Consider the following 21332-nt stretch of genomic DNA (forward strand, 5'->3'; position numbering starts at 1 on the left):
CTGTGGGGTCCTGTGGGAGCTGAGCATCGGCCAGCATGGGCAGCGAGGACAACCAGCAGCATCCTCACCCAGAGCTGGAGGAAAGGGCTTGTTCCCCTCGGTACTCAGGGACCCACAGTGGGAAGAGTGCAGTCCTGGGCCCACCCGACACACAGGGGCAACCAGCATAAGTTACAATCATAGAATTGTGCCAGTTGGAAGGGACCTTTCAGATCATCAACTTCAACCGCCAACCCAACACTGCCTAAACCCCCACTGACCCACGTCCCTCAGCACCACGTCTGCCCGGCTTTTAAATACTTCCAGGGATGGTGACTCCACCACTGCCCTGGGCAGCCTCTTCCAAGGCTTTGGTGAAGAGGCTGCCCAGGTGAGGCTTCTTTGGTGAAGAAATTTTCCTAATATCCATTCTAAACCTCCTCTGACACAACTTGAGACCATTTCCTCTTGTCCTTGAAACAAGCAAGACGCAAACTGTATATGAAGAAAAGCTTCAGACTTTTCCCTCATGGGGAGGGTCCAGCGGTGGACAAGGTCACTCAGAGAGGCTCCATCCTTGAGGGATTTCAAGGCCAGACTGGATGAAGCCCTGAGTATCCTGGTCTGGCATCATTGCTGATCCTGCTGTGAGCAGGGTCTAGAGATGTCTCAAAGTCCCTTCCATCCTGAAGCCCCTTCCATCACTCCATGACTCAATGTCTTTATTATGGGAACACTGAAAATGTGCTGCAGAATTGGGAATTCATATGTTTCTGCCTGACACTGTGAGCAGAGAAAGAGTCAATAAGCTGTTAACAGGAGGAGGACAGGTCCTTCTCTGGGAAGCAAAGATGCCAGCAGTCCACGATGGTGCACAGATGGGACAGATCTGCTCTAGACCCTGGTCACCATTAAACAACAGAGCCAGGAATCTCCCTGGGAGGCTGGAGGGAGCCATACGGAGAGGTTCCCTGCCACAGGACAGTGCTGAATGTCTAGACAGGGAGCAGGAGGAATTGCCCTCCACATTCCTGTGTCTGTGTCTCACCCCCTGTAGCCCTTGGTAGCGCTGGCCCCAGATCAGCATCCCCCATGCTCCGTGCCTGGCTCCTCCACCGGGAGACCAGGCATGAGAGGGGGAACGTGGCATAAAAATGATGGCTGTTGGTGAATGTTCCTGGACATGCTGGGATCAGGCAGTAGCTCCACAGCATCGTGTGGCATCTGTTATGGGGTCCTGGGACAGCCACCATCTGCCCAGTATTGTCACCTGCCTGCCACTGGGACAGGGGACACAACAGATGGCCCAAAGTGGACACTTCTCTTCACCCTTCATCATCTGGTGGCTTATGCATTGAAGCATGAGAGTTTACACCTCTTGTAAATGTTTGTTTGGTCTAGTGCAGCTCTGTATGTTCTCATTATCTATTTAGAGGCTTAATCCAGTATTGATTCCTTCTAGATTCGTGGTCTTGGTACCATCTCAGGGCACAGGATCCTACAGGTTAATGAGATGCTACATGCAGAAATTATCTCCAATAATTTGGTATCACTGTTACTGTTTGTTCACACTGTGATTGTGCCCATAACGTGCTGTGGCGTTAGAAACACGGAGCAGTGTTTTCCTCGAAGCCTCCCCTTTGGCTCCGGGGAAGAGCAGGCAGGAGGACACTGCAATTTCTCCATCACATCCCGTACTTGCAGCCTGGAGCCCAGTGACACCCAGCTTTGCTTGTTGCCTTGCCAAAGAGGCCTTCGCGGGGCTGTTTGGATCTTCTTATGGAGATAGTGCCATCTTCTGCTTGCAGCTCCTACTCTCTTTGCTCCCTTTGCTGCCTTGTGTTTGCAGATTTGGCTTTAGGAGCAGGAGCAGCAGCTGGTTGGGGGCACATCACTGGGAAATGCAGTATTTGAGGGGGTTTTACTCTGTGACCTATGTGGGTGACCCAGAGCCTTTTTTGAAGGTGAAGTGTTTGAAAGGGAGCACAGCTGCTAGAGCGACAGTCTGCTGGTCAAGGACAGGACACTGTTGTCATATTTCTCTTGCTTGTGGGAGGCTGGACCTCCTCTCCAGCACCACTCCTCCTCCCACCTGGGCTCTGGTGTGCTGCTGGCTGGGGTTGATGTGGTGATGGGGACCAGTGCTACCTGCCCAGGGTCATTTCTTGGTCCTCCACTGCTCCACACACCACCAGCCTGTTCCCAGCATTGGGCCAGGTCTCTCTCCATAGATCCATGGAGACTCACATCCATGGGACGGCTCCCAAGATGTGTCTGAAGGTCTGTGTCCTCCCCTGTGTGGGGAAGATGGTGGACATCGGCAAGGGAAGAGAGGAGGAGACAAAAGGAGAGGTGCCAGAGTTGCGGCTTGTGCACCTGCTCTGAGATCCACCGTCCCAGGAGCTGTGACCTGTTTGGGTCTCTGCTGGGGAAGGGCAGGGGGTCTTGTTGGTTCCCGTTGCTGGGGCTCAGGCAAACTGTGCCTGTGTCCAGCTTCAGCATCTGCTTGCCCTCACCGTCAGGTGATGGTGCTACGGCTGAGCTGGAAAAAGTTATGCTCAAGTAGCCATGATCATTCACTTAAATACTTAGAATCATAGAGTTGTCCAGGTTGGAAGGGACCTTTCAGGTCATCAAGTCCACCCACCATCAACCCAACACTGACAAACCCACCTTTGACCCATGTCCCTCAGCACCACGTCTGCCCAGCTTTTAAATCCCTCCAGGGATGGTGACTCCACCACTGCCCTGGGCAGCCTCTTCCAAGGCTTCACAATCCTTTCAGTGTAGAAATTTTTCATAATATCTAATCTAAACCTTCCCTGTCTCTACTTATTCCAGTTCTGGTGTTAGAAGTGCTGGGACAGCAGCTCCTGCTGCCCCCCAGCTTCGCTTCCCAGCTCTTCCCTCTCCCCATCTCTGGGGACACCCTCCCCCTCCCTGGCCCTGTCACCCTCCTGCTCCCAGGACTGTCATTTGCCCTGTCCCCTCCTCTCCTGGTGGGCCCCGCTGCTGGGTGACAGGAAAGGGTAGACTGTCCGGAATAGTGATGCTGAAAATATAGTCATTAATGGGACTCTCGAAACCCAGATGTCCTTTCTGAACACCGGTAATTTGTTTTTAATGAAAAACCATGCAGTGACCCTGAACAAATGAATTTCCTTTATATGAAGTCTATGTGCAATTACCCGACTAAAGGGACCTGAAAACAGTGACATTCAAAACTGGGCTTTGAAAAGAAAAGCATAGAAAATAGCGACGGTGTTGTTAGCAATCTTTTATTGAGGGGAAGATGTTAGTTCCAAAGTGTAAAGCAGAAGGATATGGTGTTGGAAAACAAAACGTGGTTTTTCAAACACATTTTTCCCTTGTGGCCAGCAGGTATTAACACGGAGGAGAAGGGAGACTGGGTGACCTCTGCCTGCGGGGGCTTTCTGCCCCCGGGGCCAGGACCCTCCCTCTGTTCTCTGGGACCCAACGTGGTTGGGAGGCAGCTTTGAGGGTTTATGGGCTCTGAGATAAAGCCTGTAGGGATTGGTGGGGTTTGGTGTCCCCCCTGACGTGCTGAAGACTTTATTCACCCTTATTTTCATGAAGCTGTGTTATTTATTATTTATTATAGATATTAAAAATATTAAAAAATATATATTAAATATATAAATATATTTATTATCTCTGCCAAAGTTTTGCAATAGCATTTTGGGATCCCCTGACCTGCAGCAGTAAATACTGGAAAGTGAGGTAGGTGGGAGGAAAACCACTCAAAAACAGGGAAAGAGAAAGCGAATTGCAGTATTTGGGATGACGGAGGGCATTTCTGGCAGAGCCTGAATAGGGTCCTCCTCTGAGGCACAGCATAAGGCTGGAACCACTCGGTTACTTGGACAGTGACGCTGCTGTGGCCAGTGAAATTGAGAGGAAAATCAGGCACTTTATCCTAGAAAGACCTAAAGCAAATGAGGAATAAACCTTAACATTTCTTTGGTGAAGTGGAATGTTTGCCAGTTACCCCCTTGGAGCCTGGTGGTGACTCCCAAGTCCCTTTGCTGCCTGCTCCACCAGCTCCATGCTGCTGTTACAGTGGGGATGTGCATCTCCGGATTATGGGAAGCTCACTTTTTTTGTGCTGGTATAGCCACTTCTTGCAGCTCATGTAGCTCAAACCCAGCCACCACCTGGAGCACCCCAAAAAAACACCTTCACTCCCCAGTTGTGCACAGAAGCACCTACAGCTTCCACTGCCAGACCCAGAAGACCCACTGCCAAGGGACAGAAGTATTGACATTTGGCATTTGCTGGTTAAGCAAATTTACCGTTTTCCCCACAGTCTAGGGCTGCTCCACAAAGGTGCCTCCTCACCCTTCTGTGATATCAGAAGACAAATCCCAGAGAAATTTCATCATGTACGATGGAGCCAGTGATGTGCCATCACAAATATCTGGGGGCAATACCAGATTGCAAATCAACTGACAAATGATTCCCTCAATTAATAATAAAGCAGTTTTAAGTAAATGGTGTGAGTTTGTCCCCTGCTCCTGTACACGTTGAATGAGAGGCTGCCAGGATCTTGGGAGCCTGGAGAAATGTTTTTGGTGTTCATCTCTCAGGAATGTAATTACTGCACTTGCACAGAATATAAGACAAAATTTATATTGTTTTCAATATGATGTTGTCAGATATTATTTCATTAAATTGATTTAGGGATTACGCTGGAGAGGGCAAGAAGGTGAAATGTGGGGAAGCCAACAGAGCCTCTGGATTTGCTCTTCCCAAACCTTCCTCTGACAGAACCCATCCTCAACTGGGGTCAATTAGTCCCGACCCCCGTCCGCCGCGGTCTCTGCTGGTGACACCAGCTGGGAGCGTGGTCCCAAGTGTCCCCTGCCTGGCAGCCCTGGTCCTGACGGCTCCGGCCACAATTCCTGCCTCCTCCCGCGGAGGTGGGAGGCTGCAGGTACCCAAACACAAGTAAGCAAGGCAAAGTGTGTATAAACAAAAGGGTCTGTCTTCGGGAGTGAGGAGGAGGAGAGAAAACATATTGTATTGCTCCACTCTTTGGAAATTTCTATGCATTTGTAATAACAAAATTACCATAATTTGCTCGTTAACGCAGCTAGATCAGTCAAGCATTGTTCCAAACATGCAGAGGCTGCTTCTCGCTCTAGGTCTGCCAGCGAGTTAAGCACGGCGGAAATTAGCATGCAAATAGCCCTAATTCGGCGGCCGAGCTGTCAGATCCGCATTCAGCCGCTTGTTCCCTTTGAAATCCCTGACAGGAGCGGCTCTGGCAATCCCACCCTCAAGGAGATCCAGCCAGAAGAGGTACCAAGGGGCCACCTCCTGAGTGACAGTTTGGCTACCTTCAGTCAAATCAATCAGTCGCGTCAGCCGTGCGGCGACGCCGGGGGCCGTGGGGACGGGGGGGCTTCACGTTTACAGACAGACCTCGATGCTGAAACGACCCCCTCCCCACACGGGACAGTGCCGGGGTTTGGGGCTCCAGCAGCAGGGCGACGTCGCCTGTGGGAGAGGGGATCCCTCTGTCAGAGACTGATTTTCAAGTTAAACCTCAGTTTATGGCAAAAAGCGTCGCTGTTGGGAACGTTTGGTGCCGAGGGATGGAAGCCGGGGTCTAGGGTCGTTTCTTCAGGATCCCTGCCCAGGGTTCATGGCTTGGCTGTGGAGCTGGTGGAGCATCACTGCCCTGGGCAAAACAGTGCAGGGTCGGTGTCAGATGGGGAGGGAGGGGAGCCATGGGAGGAGGGAGAAGACTTTGACCCTGCAAGAGGGGAGATGGAGCTGAGCTGTGGGGAAGAACTTGTTTGGTGTGAGGGTGGTGAGAGCCTGGCCCAGGTTGCCCCGAGAAGCTGTGGCTGCCCCATCCCTGGAGGGGTTCAAGGGCAGGTTGGAGGGGGTTGGAGCAGCCTGGTGTGGTGAGAGGTGTCCCTGCCCAGGGCACTGGGGGGACCTCCTCAAGGTCCCTTCCACCCAAACCATTCTATGATTCTATGATTCTATGGTTTTCACCTTTCACGAGACTTGTTTTCTGAGGCTATAGGCTTGATTTCTGTGTGGTGATGGCTGGAGGGAGTTTTCTTGCAGTTAGGACTGTTTGAACATAGGACATCTGCCCTGCAGTGAGCTCCCAACACTCAGAACTGATGTCTATTGAAATTAAATATTTTTCACAAATCGAAATCAAATATTTTGAGAAACAAGTATTCCCTCCTCAGGAGTTTCTGGACACATTGAGGCTTTATCGAAACCAGTGGAAGGGCCAAGGCATTACAGTAGGTTGCACTGCAGCAGGATGTAACGGAATATGATCAGTGCAAAAGAAACAGAGTGGGGTATTGGAAAGAAAACCAAATCAAGGGAAAAAATTTAAGCAAAATGATACCACCAATAAAGATGAGCCCCTGCTCAGGGGCTGTGGGGCTGTGCTGGGAGAAAAGGGACAGCCAGGAGGAGGAAGTGAGAAGTTTCCAGAAAGAAGGACGGATTCACTTATTTCTGGCAGCGGACACGGCACCAGGGCATTTTGGTTGCACAGAAGTCGTTTGTCCCCTGTGGCTGCGGTAGATTTGGGATCAGGCTGTGCACTGACTACAGAGAGAGCTGGGAAATTTAAATGTCACTCCCTGAATTCCTACACAAAAAAGACTAAATCCAGCACACAGGTCCTGACTCGATGTCCTTTTAGCAGCAGATGCACCAAATCCTGTCAGTCTTGGGCAGCAGCAGTAGTGGCTGATTCAGCACACAGAAGCTTTGCTGCAGAATAAGTATCTTCCAGGTACGTGCAGGTGCTTTCCTTCCATGGAGAGGTGTGTGCTGGATCCCCTGGTGGGATTAGTCATGTCCAGCTGGAAGAGGGGCTGCTTGCTGTGTCGGTGGTGGTCGCTGGGCATGGGGTAGAGATGCTGCTCCAACTTCTTTTTCTCCTGCCAACCTCCTTCTGCCCAAAGGAACCACCTCAGCCCAGGCTGTCCAGTCTTCATTTACCATCTAGTCTTCACCTGACATTTCCTGAAGTCAGGAAATGTAATGGGAGCCCTTGGCAAGGAGTCTGGTCTCATGGAGATGTGCCCTGGGCTATCAGAACGTATGGGGAGCCATGGGTCATGCTGAGGAACATGCCATGGCAGCCACAGTGGCCTTGAGCATCAGCCTGGAGTGAGACTGCCCCATCCATCCTCCTTCCCTGCTCTGTGTCCTCATGCTTGGCACAGGCTCAGTGGCTGCAGACGTTGCTTGGGAATGGCTTTGGCTACAAAACATTTGCCAGCAGGAGCTGGAGGACTGAGCTTCTGCGCTCCCGGAGATTGACCTGAGATTGGCTGACATGTTTTTCCTCTGCATTAAAAGGATGACGGTAACGTGGATGTGGTGTAAAACCAAAGCAGTGCCATGAAAATCAAGTGAGAAATTATCTGTCTTCTGTCACTCAGGCATTCATTTGCATTGTGTTTGGTGTCAGAAAGGAAAACTGACATCTCTGCTGGGGCCGTGTCTCTGTATTTCAGAGCTTGCACAAGCTCCTCACGATGACAGAAAGAACCAGAGGGGGAAAGCAGACCCAGCTGACTGGGGTGGCTGAAGCCTGGAGTCCAGCAGAAAACTGGGCCTTGCAGGCAGGAGGGATGAGATGCCAAGGTTTTGGGTGGCTCAGCCGGGAGCACTCATCCATGCAGAGGGTTAACATGAGGACAAGAGGGTTTTCCACTCATCGAAGGTGCTGTCTCCTCAGTAGAAAGGGCAGGACCCAGCCATTGCCTGGTGTAGCTGGTCCCAGCTGAGGTTCCAGCCTGGTCTGACATGGTCACCAAGGATGGGGAAGCTGAGGAGATGCCAGCGTGGGAAGATGCTCCCTCAGCCTTTCCTGTTCCCATTCACATGTGCATTTGCAGATGACTCGAGGCTGCTTTCATGTCAGCAGCAATGCACTTTTGTCCAGGTACCAAAATGCTTAACTTCCAAACTTCACAATTTCCACACTGTAGACTGTAGCTACATTACTGTGTCTCGTAGCTTTATAACTACTTCTGCTACTGGCTAAATTACTTGTGTAATTCCTGGAAGTAACTTCACATTACATTATCATCACAAAGACTGAAGTTATAAAAAAAAGCTAAAGTCAGGACGAGTGAAGTATTTTCATCTGAACCAAGTGCAATATATCCATTACATAGTTTGGAGAGTTTTTACCCTATGAGATACTTCTTGGTGCTTATTTGCCCCAATTTGACATACACGTGTACTGTAAAGCCTGATATTTTCTGCGAGACAGGCAGTTTTCCTTTCCATCCCACCTGCACAACTGACTGGTCCATCGGGAGTGGCGAGGACGACACGGTGCCTGCCCTGTATGACAAAGGCTGGGGATCCTGGGCAGGGACCGAGTGATGCCCTGCATGGGTGGAGGGCAGTCAGTGTCCTCTGTCCCCCTGCCTGGGCATGTTGTGGTTTGGGCTGGGTTGGCCAACAATGAGACAACAGATGGTCTACCCCACCTCTCACTCCAAGGAGAGGAGGAGGAGGGATAGAGATTTACATGTTTAGAAGGAACTAAACTACTTTAAAGCAATAGTAATAATAAAATAAAAAGGAAATAATGAAATACATACAATACGTACAAGCTCCCAGGATGATGTCACCAGCAGGCACTGGGGAAGTCCCAGACTGGACTCAGTGACAGATAGGAGATGGGTTCCAGATCTGGACTAAGGAACACACAGGTTGGGATCAAAGGCAGATGAACAGATGGATTCTTCCTCGGACACTGGCCATTGAAGGAAGTGCTTACTCTGTGATCCCTCAGATTTTATACTGAGCATGGGGCAGATGGGATGGAACATCCTGTTGGTCAGGTTTAGGTCACCTCTCCTGTCTTCTCTGCCTCACAGGTGGGATCTCTACGATTTTCCATTTCCAACTCTCCAACAGGGCAAGTAACGAAATTAGCTGATCTTGGTTTTTATAGCAATAAGTATGAGCAAGAGCCTCTGCACACCATTCCTTGGCATTGACTGTAAACATCTGTCTTATCGCTCTGAGAACAAAGAGTTTTCTGCACAATATTCTGTTAATTTCAGAGAGTTAGAAGAGGCTTAGCCCAGAAGTACAGTTACTGAACAGAAAGTTGGTTCTGTTCTACCTCAAACCAGGACAGGGCTTTGTGGGGGTCACAGGCAGCCCCATGGGCTTGGGGAGAGCCAAGAGGTGGTCCGGGGCCAGCAGTGACCAGCACAGAGTGTCACTGTGCTCCCAGTCTAGCATGGCTCCCGTGGCCCATGTGGCTCGTGTGTCTTGCTGGGCTTGTCATTGCCCTCAGAGCATCTTCCCGATGCTGGGTCCACCCAGGGTCTCCAGGGGCTGTGTACCGGTGGCTGGTGGAAGAGTCTGCAAGGGGGCAACCAGGAGAGGGAAGGGTCAAAGTCCTCATCGTCATTAATTACAATGCCATCTCTTATGCAGATGAGTTGGGCAGTTGTCCTTCTGTTGCAGGGAGATAAATCTCTCCTAACGCAGTTCCAATATGGTTGCTCTGTGGCACCACCTACCTTTGTTGTATTAAAGTTAAATACCTTTGTGTACAAAAGTTTAAAGTGCATAGCTAAAACCTGTGTGCTTGCAGTAATTGTGGATGTAAATCTTTTTGTCGTCCTGCGAAGACTAGGTGAGGTATTTCATAAATATGTCAGAAGCGGCATTAAAATTTTATGGCAGGCAGCACGGGTCGAGAATAGTACAGTGACTTCACAGCAAGGTACGTCCACCTTAACCCACAACTCATTAGTCATTGATGGGATTTCTGTGCCTTGTAGCTTCTTGGAAATGAGGTAGTGTTACAAAAATCTGCGTGCTACTGTTTTCTTAAAATATGACAACCTACTCAGAACCATAAAATTGTACATCTTTGAGCAGGTGCTAGTTAATATAAAGATAAAATAAGGGGGGAAATTCTGTCCAATCTGTAGGATCATAAAATTATATACAACCTTCATTAGAAGTTAATTGGCAGCCTTGATGGTACTGGGAACTTCAGAGAGATGTTGCCTGGTTGAGACCAGGTGTCTTCCAGCTGTACCTGCAATGAACTTCTGCCTGGCTGACGTGCAGGAAAAATCAGCCAGTGCATGGGCTAATTTCATTTTGAAATCAGACGTGTGAAAGTTCAGGTGGTGGTTGCACTGAGTCCATTCATGGAAGGGTCAATCAATGTCTACAGGACATCACAGACATAAGCTGGAGGTGATTTTGGCGAGTGTGAGTGCAGCGGTGGAAGGGGTCTTAGATGGCAATAACCGATCTATTGATCTGCTGGATTATTACAGCGGATTTACTGGTGAGGGAAGATGTCGGGCGCAGTAAGCATTTTGAGGTTCCTCACGCTTTTAGGAGAGAAATGAGCTTTAACCAGCAGAAGGTGTTTCACGGTTTGTTGGGGTTTGTTGGAGGAGGGTGTTGCAGAGTGATGCTTACACCTCTGGCCGGGGGAATTAACAGTTACCGCTGCATTTCCTGGCTGCTCTTTCAACGAACGGTACAGACACTTTGTAATTAATTAAATGTCATTAACAGCACTACCTGTGATCCTGTGAGTGTCGGTGTGCTCGTGGTCGGCTGGGCTGCTGCAGTGCACCACAGCTCCAAGGGCTCTGCCTCGGCTGGAGCAGGGTGAAGTTGTTGATGTAGTTTTATGGGATTGTGTTTAAACACCACGGGTGGAGGCCTCAGTGCTCTGAGAACTCGCCGTTTGTCAGGGATTTTTTTAAAATTTAAAATCAAGCAGTAAAGTTCTGAGTAAGGAAAGTTTCACTTGAAAATCATTTGTGAGGACTGTTCTTTTGTTAAAATCTATCACTTTCAATTCCATACACCAAAAAATAAAATGGGGGGTCGGGGGGGGGGGAAACATTAATTTTACAGAAGGCTTTTCTCCTTTTCCATTTATTAGTACTTAATTCACTTCTTTCCTGTGGGAACAGATAAATTGCTGCATACAGCGCCAGGTAGGCGAGGGTCCTCAGGCTGGGAACAGCTTCCCATTTTGATGCAGAGGATCTCAGGTGTTTTGAAAAGCATCTTCCTTTTTCCGAAACTGCTCCCTGAGGAGGTTTTCCAAAACTGCATTTTTTCAGTCCCCTCGGGAAACATTTCTTTCTCACTAAAGCTCCTTCCAACCACAAGCCTCAGCAGTCCCGGGGCTGTGTGAGCTCTGGGGCTTCACGATGCTGAGCATCCTCCTACCCTGCTGGTGCCCTGCAGGAGGACACAGGGCTCTGGGATGGAGCGAATCCCATGGGGACTGCTGCCAGCCCCAGGACTGTCCCAAGGCCGGCAGTGAGATGGAGAAAAATCCCTGAAAAGAGGGTGTAGCCAGGGGGGGTCAGTCTCTTCTCCCAAAGAACAGGCAATGGGACAAGAGGAAATGCCCTCAAGTTGCGCCAGGGGAGGTTTAGAGGCATAATCAGGAAATACTTCTTCCCCGAAAGGGTTGTGAAGCCTTGGAAGAGGCTGCCCAGGGCAGTGGTGCAGTCACATCCCTGGAGGGATTTAAAAGCTGGGCAGATGTGGTGCGGAGGGACATGGGTCAGTGGTGGGTTTGTCAGTGTTGGGTTGATGGTTGGACTCAATGATGTGAAAGGTCCCTTCCAACGTGGACAGTTCTGTGGTTCTGTGACTCTATTCTATAAGCAGCAAGAGCACAGTGTCTGCCCCGTGCCTGGTCCTTGCTCTGCTCGCTGTGGGCACCTGTCTGGGTATGGACTGGCTGAGGAATCCCGCCTTCTTATCCCGGGATTTTTAGCTGGTTATCACCCTGGGTATTTCTGCAGAGATAAATTAGGTAGAACATGATGGGATTTTGCTATATATAGTGTATATTTCCTGCTGGGCTTCTTCCCAGGGGTAGCATCCTTTCAGAAATACATGTTTTGCTTCAGTATGGGTGTACTTTGGTAATTTTTTCCTTATTTGGTCTTCTTTTTTTTGAAGCATGTGGACTGCTTGGTCCAGAACAGGCAGATTAACAGCCGGGTGTGTTTGGTCCACTGAGGAGAAGGCAGAGTTATCAGTGTCCTTCCCTCTGTGGGAACTTCTGTGGACAGAGAAAACACAAGGAACCTTAGAATCATAGAATGGTTTGGGTTGGAAGACACCTTAAAAGGTCATCTAGTCCAACCTCCTGCCATGGGCAGGGACATCTTCAACTATGCTCAAAGACCCATCAAACCTGGCATTGAATGTTTCCAGAAATGGGGCATCCAGGAGAAGACCTGGCAAATTACTGGTGGTCAACCCATGGCATGCCCTGGATTTCTAGTTCCCCAGGTTAAATGCTTCTGATACTTGCAGATTAGAGCAGAATAAATCACTGGTCCTGTTGTTTGCTCATGAATGTTAAAACTGGAAGAAAGTCCAAGCAAAGCAAAAATCAGCAATAAAAATTACTTTGGAATTTACTTCAGAGTTTGTTTTCCAGCTGAAATTTTGGGATATTTTGTTAGCCTCACTGAACTCAATTAAAAAACTGAACATCTCTATGAATTTAAAATAAAAAAATAGATTTGTTTGGAAAAAATATTTTTTTTAAAAAATTAAAATCCAGGTCTCTTTTTCACTGAAGAATTTTGTCAAAATTGTCACAAATTTGCAAAAGCGTGTTAGTGATGCAAAGCTATTTTTTTGTGTGAAAGCAAGTTTTAAGCAAAAGGTGTTTCCCAACTCCTCCATACACAGAGAGAACTTGTAAGAAAATGGGTTTGTGCAAGTCTTAGAGGCTGCAGCTTCCCAGGCAGGGCTGCAGACCTCTTGCCCTGAGCTGGGATGATGGCTTGGGATTCGCTTTACCAAGAGGAAAACCCGCTGATTTTTCCTCTGCAGAGAGGCCAGACCACTTCCTGTCTTCCCCAAGGTCTCTCAACCATGTTTGTTGCTCTGACTTTTTGCAGGACTCTGCCCAGGGCTGCTGGATCATAGAGCAATCTCTGGGGTGATGTTGGCACGTGGTGAGAAGGGACTTCTCCTGCTGTCCCGTGGTTTATATCCCCCTCCAGCCCAGGCCATGCCTGGCCCCATGGAACACGTGGCTTTTGTGTAATAGATTTAATTTGGATTGCTGTTATTTCTTGGTGCTAGCCAGCGATGCACGGGCTCCTTGGGCACGTTGATGTGGCTCAGTGTGGTCTTTAGCCCGGCTCCCCATGCAGTCAAGCATGTCTTAGCTACCGGGGTAATGATTACTATTGGAATTCGCTGAAGAAATTTATGGTCCATGTGATTACTTCCACAAAAGACAACAGTAGAAAACAAATAAAAGTCATGAGAATGTTAATTTTTACAAGTTACAGTAAGGTCCTTTGCCGTAAGGGAAAGGTAGAAACACCTGTAGCTCCTGCCAGGAGGTTGGGCTGGTGGGGAAAGGGGTTCACCCACAGGACCCCAACTTAGGGACAAGTGCAGCAGGTTACATTTAAACCTACACAGGACCCCAGTGAGGAATATGCACGGTGCTGCTGTTCTTGGCCAGGACTCTCACTTTTGTCCCACAATGCCCCATTCTGGTCCCTCAGGCACTTGCATTCATTGAACACCATTTCTCCTGGTTTGTTTTAATTTTCCGCTAAAGGGAAGGGCTAAATAAGACACTGTCCTAAACCTGGAGCTTGGGTAGCAAAAGGACCCAGCTGATGGGGACTGGTGGAGAAACTGGTGGGTAGGATGAATCTGGCAGGATGGACAACACGACCACGGGGTTCCAGTTGCTCTCCCTGTTGACTGCCAGTGGCTCTGGTGGTGCTTCCCAGGAGCTGCTGTGGAATGGCCACAGGGAGGAAGGCATGTTCTATCATATGCATGTTCCATCACCTACAGCCATCATATGGACACAACCACTCATCCCCGTGGTCCTGATGGCTTCTCTCCATCCCAAACACATGTGCAAAAAGCTGGTATCTGAGAAACCGTAATGAAAACTGCATAAAAATGTGTCTGCCTTCACATATCTGCATCTGGTTGAGCTGTGCTGGCTCTGGAGCTTCCGATTCATGGGGTCTTCTGAGACTCTGCGGACCATAACAATGTATTGAACTTGGAAGTGACATATAAAACTTCTTTATTGACTATTTGTGCAAATTTTGCATTTCAGTCCAAAGGTGCCAGCCACTGGGTAACAAGCATGTCCCATGTTTGAGTAGGCTGCTGGTTTCCGCTGGTGTCGAGTGCCATGTGGTACAAAGAAGACAAGGCTAAAGGATGCGCTAATGACTGTTGTGCTGCCTAATGGGATGGCAGCCAGGTGCTCTGTGCGGTGGACAGCGGTAGAGCAGGGACAATGGCCAGGCTTTGGAGCAGGGGACCAGGGAAGAGGTGACATCTCCATCCTGGGAGATTCCCACACCTCGGCTGGACATGGCCAATGTCAAAGCTGGCCCTGCTTTGGGCAGGAGTTTGGAGCGGGTGACCCACCAAGGCCACATCCGATTTACTTTACTCTGTGGTTAGAGCATCCGTGTTTAAAAAAAAATTAGGTGGTAAAATAAATTGCATCCCCCTCCCATGTGCCGAGATCCACATCTGGCTGAGGTTGACCCTGAGTCTGTCCCACTGCCCAACCAGCTGCCTGAGTGCATTCACTGCTCCTTCTGCTCATCTGCCCCATCCTTCCGTCTTCTGGCAGGGGAGGAGAGTTTCCAGCACCCTCCTGCCCCACGATCATCACTAAGGTCCCTGCATCCTCCCCTCTCCCCTGACAGCACCATTCTCTGAAGCCACAGCAGTTTGAGAGACACCAGGAAATCTCTTTTTTCATCTTCCGGTTTTTGAGATTTTTTAAGCTCAGGCTGTTCAGTTTTCCTGTGCATCACAAAGGAAACTTGCAGGGAGCTTACCTTAAAACCAAGCAGACTGGTAAACATGAGTAGATAATCCCCAGAGAAGATGCTGCAGAGCGGATGACGCTGCCTTGGCTGCAGCAGCAGGTCCGTCCACCATCTTCAGGCTCTGTTTGCAGCCGCCCCTGGGGGCTCACACCGTGGGCAGGGGGGCTGTGCCTCTCTCCCACGGTCTCAGGGTGGAGGGCATCTCCCAGAGCTTTGCTGCTGACTTCTAGCAGCAGCTCCTGGGAATTGTTCTCCCCCCGTCCCCTGCAGCTCTGCTGGCCATGGGGGTCTGATCCCTTTTGGGCTACAGACTCATAAAGCACCTGGAGCCAGGTCTGCAGCGAGAGGTGGGATAGCTCTGCCAGAAGCCCTGGGTTTGGTGTCTCTGTGTCTCAGCGATGCCAGAATTACTGAAGTGGGGGTTTCCCACCTCACCCCATCCTGGGGGTGCGGGCGGGCGCCCAGCACGTGTGTACACTGCACGTGTGTACACTGCACGTGTGTACACCGCATGTGTGTCCACTGCACGTGTGTACACCGCACGTGTGCCGATCCGTGGTGTTTTTTGACCGTACGGAGGGCCAGTCGCTAAGCAGGGCTGTCAAGAAGTGTGGCTGATGGACCTCGGAATATCTGGCGGAAATCACGGGGCATCCATGCAAGTGTTTGTTCATCTGGGTGAGTTTCACTCATGGCTGTACCCTTCATCTGCCGAAGTGCTGCGGTGATGGTTGCAGGGCTCGAGACCTTTCTCCCCCACTTCTCCTTTTCCCTTCCCCTCTCTCCTATGTCTTTTCTCTCGTTTTCCTTCCTGCCCCCCCCCTTCTCTCTCTCTCTCCCTTTTTTTCCCCTGCAAGGCTGATGGATATGCAGAGTATGTTAAGAAGCAAGCAATACTGTCACTGAGCTGATGGTGCTCAGTGACTCCTTGAGCTCCTGGCTGGTCTGTACTGCAGGAGCTTGACACCCTGACCACTGAGGCATAAAAAACAGAGAATTGGAAGCCTCAGCCTGACAGGCACCGGAGCATCCCCCAGAGAGGGTCCACGATGTGTGTCTGCGTGTGAGCACGGGGAGGAGGGCAGTGGGGATGGTGGGGGAGGAGAGGGAGGAGGATGAAACAATGAGATGTCAGCCCGTATCCCACCCGCAGCCCTGCCGCAGCGCTGACGAGCCTTCCCAACGCGCGGCCGCCCACCCCGTGGCCTCCACATGGGACAGACTGGGCCTCTGCCGCCTCAGGAGGACACGGTGAAGGAGAAGGAGGGAGGGAGAGGTGAAAATATGGGGTTGTTCTGTCCTCGGACGTGTTTGGTGCCCTCCCTCGGGGTGCAGCAGCTCCCCACAAGCCTCCTTCAGAGACTGAGGTGCTGCTGGTGCGGGGGGGAGCTGGGCAGGCTCCTCTGCACGTCTGGCACAAACAGCCCATGGCAGGAACGGGGTCTGTCCTGTCTGCCCAGTCCCTCTGTCCGTGCACCCCACAGCTCCCGGGCAGGGCAGGGCAGCCAGGCTTGCTCCCATCGTGTCACAGGTGTCCTGTCGGTCGGGCGGCACAGCCATTTCATGCAACTGGAAGAGGGCCAGATCTCTGCATCTCTCACTGCCCGTGGGACGGGAGAAAAGGAGCCCCCGGGGAGGGCAGTGGCTGGTCCCTCCCTGTGGAAGAGGCACCTGCAGGGTGAAGGGATGTTGGTGCAGCACACACTGGAAGCAGGACCTGGCCGTGAGCCTTCGAGGATTGGGAAAGATGGTATCACCCACCCAAGAAGTCACCAGCCAGAGTTGGTGGAAGCTGGTGGAGCAGCTCCCAAATCCCCTCAGGGAGGGCTCTGGCTGAGCTGACAGAGCCCTGGTGCAGCAGCGGCAGGCAGAAGAAGGGACCGGAGAGGAGCCACCATGCCCTGCCAGAGAGAGGCAACGGGGACACCTTTGCCAGTGGCCCTAGTGCCTTGGGTGGCTCCTGACATCGCTTCTGGCTTTGCTCTTTTGGAGCGAGCACTGTGACAGGGGTAACACTCAGGTTCTGAAGTTGTCTGTCATCCAGGACAGGGAGCAAAGAAGAAATGCAGTGTGCCCAGGTGGCCAAGAAGGCCAACAGCATTCTGGCCTGTATCAGGAACAGCGTGGCCAGCAGGAGTAGGGCAGTGATCGCACCTCTGTACTGGGCTCTGGTGAGGTCTCACCTCGAGGGCTGTGTTTAGTTCTGGGCCCCTCACCACTGGAAGGACATTGAGCTACTCGAGTGTGTCCTGAGGAGAGCCACCAAGCTGGTGAGGGGTCTGGAGAACAAGTCCTACGAGGAGAGGCTGAGGGAACTGGGCATGTTTAGTTCGTAGAAGAGGCGGCTGAGGGGAGACCTCATTTCCCTCTACAGCTCCCTGAAAGGAGCTTGGAGAGAGGTGGTGGTTGGCCTCTTCTTCCAAGGGAATAATGACAGGACAGAGGAAATGGTCTGAAGTTGGGGCAGGGGAGGTTTAGATTAGATATTAGGAAGAATTGGTTTCCTGAGAGGGTGGTCAGGCACTGGAACAGCCTGCCCAGGGAGGTGGTTGAGTCACCATCCCTGGAGGGATTTAAGAAACGTCTCGACATGGCTCTTCAGGGCATGCTCTAGTGCCCGAGATGGTTAGTTTGTGTCTGTCTGTGGGTGGGGTTTTTTGTCTTTTTTTTTTTTATTTATTGTGGTAGGACTTGATGATCTCAAAGGTCCCTTCCAACCATGAAGATTCTGTGATTCTGTGAAATGTAGATGGTTCTTCACCAGGAAGAAAGCTTTGGAAACAGCTCTGTTTTCCATGGCTCATGGTGAATTAATGCCATTCCCCAGATGCAGTGATAAAAACCTGGTCTTGAGCGTGTGTAGAAATGTGGCCAACACAGCAATGTGTGCTGAGCGTGCAGTGGCTGGCCACTTCTGACTTCAGACCAGGTCTCATTGCCCCATCTGTGGACACTGGGTCGGGGGGAGAGCGGGTTGAGGCTGGTGGGTGCAGTCTCATGGGTCTGAGGGGCTGTGGGAACAGAGAGGGGTTGTTAACAGAGACCCACCTGGAGCAAACCAGTGATGGGCAGCTCTTGCCATCAGGACGTTCAGTGCATTTACTGGTGTCCTTCAGTGTAGGTTGAGAGGCAGATCGTTTTTACTGAAGCAGCATCAAGTGGAGACCAAAGTGCCCTGGACCCGACCCTATATTTTGACACCAACCTTCTGTATTGGCAGAAGATCCCTTTGCAGGGGGCTGCCAGGACTGCGCAGCTCTCGCAGCCACCATGCTGCTGATCCAAGGGCTCCCGGCGGCACAACCCCACCAGCCACCAGGACATCATCCCCTCTCTCAGTGCGTCAGCAACTTGCCTAAACCATGTCCAGAGCAAGGAGGTCACTCAGGGGCCCACATGTGGTCCCCAGAGGGGGTCTGTGGGGTCTGTGGTCACTCTGGCCAGGGAAGCTGAGCCTGGGGAGCTGGGGACGGAGTGGTGGTGGGGGATCTGCCACTCATCTTGGGCACGGGCAGTCCCTGGTGACAGAGAGAGGACCAGGACAGGAGAAGGCTGCAGCAAGCATCTTCTGCTGCAGCCTGGCAGCCCTCTCCTCCTCTTGCTGTGGGAAACCTACACCTTCTCTTGCCGTGCTGTGTTGAGCCTGCATGTATTTGTGTAGAGGAGAGGAGGAAGAAAGGAAAGAGAGGAGGAGAACAGGAATCTGTCATTTGTGAAAATTTTCCTCATAAATCAGCGGTAGTGTTGGTATTTGCATGGTGGTGGAGCCGGGTGCCCTGCCCAGGGTCAGAGCCCCATGGTGCAAGGCTCTGCAAGCTGAAGTATGAAACAGGAGGTGACATGTGAAGAGAACAAACAGATGGGGAGAGCAGGAGCTGGTGAGGGGATAAATAGCAATAACTCTTTTGAGTCTTTTCTGTGCCTTTGTCTGGGAGGTTTCAAAGCCATCTGAAATTGATGCAAGTATCCCTCTCCTTGGGTTAAAGTGATGGACGGGTGCCTGGGACCATGTCCATGTTCTCCTAGAGAGCCTGGAAGGGTACCCAGTATCTAGAAGATGACCCAGTCTGTATCCTGCCAGCAGAGAGCCTGACTAAGCAGCTCTGCCCTCATATTGTGTCTCTTGCCCTGGGTGCTGTAGGAACGTGGGGACAAGGGCCAGCCCCACCAGTGTGTCCCAGACTCTACTCCATCTCTCCTCCCTGTCCTGCTCCTGCAGCACAGGTTGCCCGAGAAAATCCCAGCAGCTCTGCTGTCCTGGGCTACAGCATGAAAAGGATCTGTGAAAGGTGGCTGTGCCCATTTATTTAGTATTTCTCCCACCCTTCTTGCCCTTCCTGAATGAGGGTGGCCAGCATTGCTTGTACTCAGACCATCACTGGAGCACAGTATGCATGGATGAGCTCCTTTTCCCCTCGACGGTGACTGTGATCTCAAATCAAATGATCTTCTGTTTTGTCTTTTTCACTTAGGGAGCGAGTTTTCTGGGAGCCCCTACAGCCACCCACAATATTCAACGTACAATGACTCCTGGAGGTTTCCCAACCCTGGACTCCTGGGTAAGTTGCTGTGCCTGCCTTGGGGTCTTGATGTGTCCCCTTTGCAACCCAACAGTGACCATCTGCCACTGGGGTGGTCAGACACATGTCTTGGGGTGGTCCTGAGTCCCTGTGTGGGACCACAGGTCTCCAATGGGGTGTGCAAATGCTCTCACTTCCCTTCGTCCCATGGCCAAATCTCTTGTCTTCCCCTTCCTACCCCCTGAAATCCTTTCTTGGACACAAAGTGTTGCAAGAAGGCAGAACCCCCATTTTTTTGAGGGTAAGGAATACAATTCAGGCAGATCTCTTTATGGGGAGCACCAGCTTCAGGGAGGTGTTGGGTCAACCATGGCCAAGTGTGATCCCTGTCACTCCCCAGCCCTGTTGTTCCTCACTCATTCGAGCACTTTGCGTTTCTCCCCGACCCCCCGTTGTGTTTGCTCCCTGGCTGTGTCTTTGCCCACTCCAACCCTGCTCTGCCAGGGGCCGCTGTGCCCACCCGGCCTCCTTGACGCCGGCACCGTCCCCACATGCGGTTGGGGGGGCAGGAATCCCGTGGCTCACGCAGGATCATGGCCCTCATGTGAAGGATAAACATAATCCATTTTACACCACTGTCAAAAGCTGGCCTACTTTGACCTTATATACATGTAGCATGCAGTAATTAGAATTTTTCCCTGCATAATTTGCATGGATGAGGTAAGTAAAATACCAATTAATTGTCATCTCTCAACACAGGAGTAGCATGCCTTAGAGATTTCCAGATTTATGGATGACAGGGCTGTTATATGTGACCTCCAGCAGCGAAATAATTTTGAATTTTTGTCATACTTTTTTCATCCAGTTTCTTTGTTTTAAGTAATTGAGTCCCCATGTAATTGAGCCACCCAGGCTGTATTCATCATGGTTCTTGTCCTTAAACAAATCCTCTGGGAGCAATAGGCAGCCTCTGCCTCCCATGCCATGGTGCTGGTATAATGCTGCTATTTGCCGTGCCACATTTAAGGGTTTGTTAGCGCTTCCATCATAAATCAGCGGGTGGATCTCCAGCTGATATCGATGGGCATAGCTGCACGACGCAGGGGGAGTCACTGCTTCAACACGCAGTTTCCATGGCCACAGCCGGCAGCGCTGGAGGGGTTTTGGCTTCACCATGTGTGGAAGAGGCTTCAGCCAGGGGGCTAAAAGAAGAAGAAGAAGAAGAAGAAGAAGAAGAAGAAGAAGAAGAAGAAGAAGAAGAAGAAGAAGAAGAAGAAAATTTAAAAAATGAAGAGGAAGAAGAAGAATAAGAATGAAGAACTGCACTGTCTTCATTCTAATTTTGCACCTCCTTTGGAAGCCGGAGAGCTGCTTTAGCAAGGCTCTGCTGCATGGATAGGCCTGGGCAACCAGGTTTTGGGTGGCTTTTTAAATTTTGCTTGTGAACTGGCAAGAAGAACAGGCACTATATTAAAAATAAATGAAAATGCAGACCCAACTGTGCCTTCCCACATGGAGAGAAGGCTTTTGGCGAGGCTTCTGGGATGTACACCATGATCCCAGCTGTGGGTGCACTGGGGCCACTCTGGAGCCATCCCAGAGTCATCCTCGAGCCATCCCAGAGTCATCCTGGAGCTCCCCACTGCCCTGCGGTGATGGGCAGTGGCCCTTCGACTCCAGAGGCAGCAGCAGATTGTGCCCATGACCTGCTCAGCTCCTCGTTAGAGATGATGGGCTTGTGTTAGCTCTTCCTTGCTGGTCAGGGTATGTCCCTGTGGTGCCCTGGAGGTGGTGGAGATGGGCAGGACTGGGCCAGGAGAAGAGGCTGGTCAGGACCCAGCCACTTGCTACCAAGACACCTTTTACCTCTGCCATTCCTTTTTTTTTTTTTTTTTCCCCGCAGTTCTTCCTCTTCTTCTCATTTCCTTTTCAAATGATGTATTTTGGG

At 50.8% G+C, this 21332-nt stretch overlaps 1 protein-coding gene across 1 annotated transcript in view; it reads left to right on the forward strand.

Annotated features, from left to right (window-relative positions):
* PAX5 (paired box 5) overlaps positions 1-21332 on the forward strand; it is a 141348-nt gene that overhangs the window by 114536 nt on the left and 5480 nt on the right. The window contains exon 9 of the mRNA XM_014962565.1: positions 19337-19423. Coding sequence (XP_014818051.1) covers positions 19337-19423 — 87 coding nt within the window. The remainder of the gene's footprint in view (positions 1-19336; positions 19424-21332) is intronic.

The sequence above is a fragment of the Calidris pugnax genome, unplaced genomic scaffold (genome assembly GCF_001431845.1).
Source record: "Calidris pugnax isolate Ruff unplaced genomic scaffold, ASM143184v1 scaffold499, whole genome shotgun sequence".
NCBI lineage: Eukaryota > Metazoa > Chordata > Aves > Charadriiformes > Scolopacidae > Calidris > Calidris pugnax.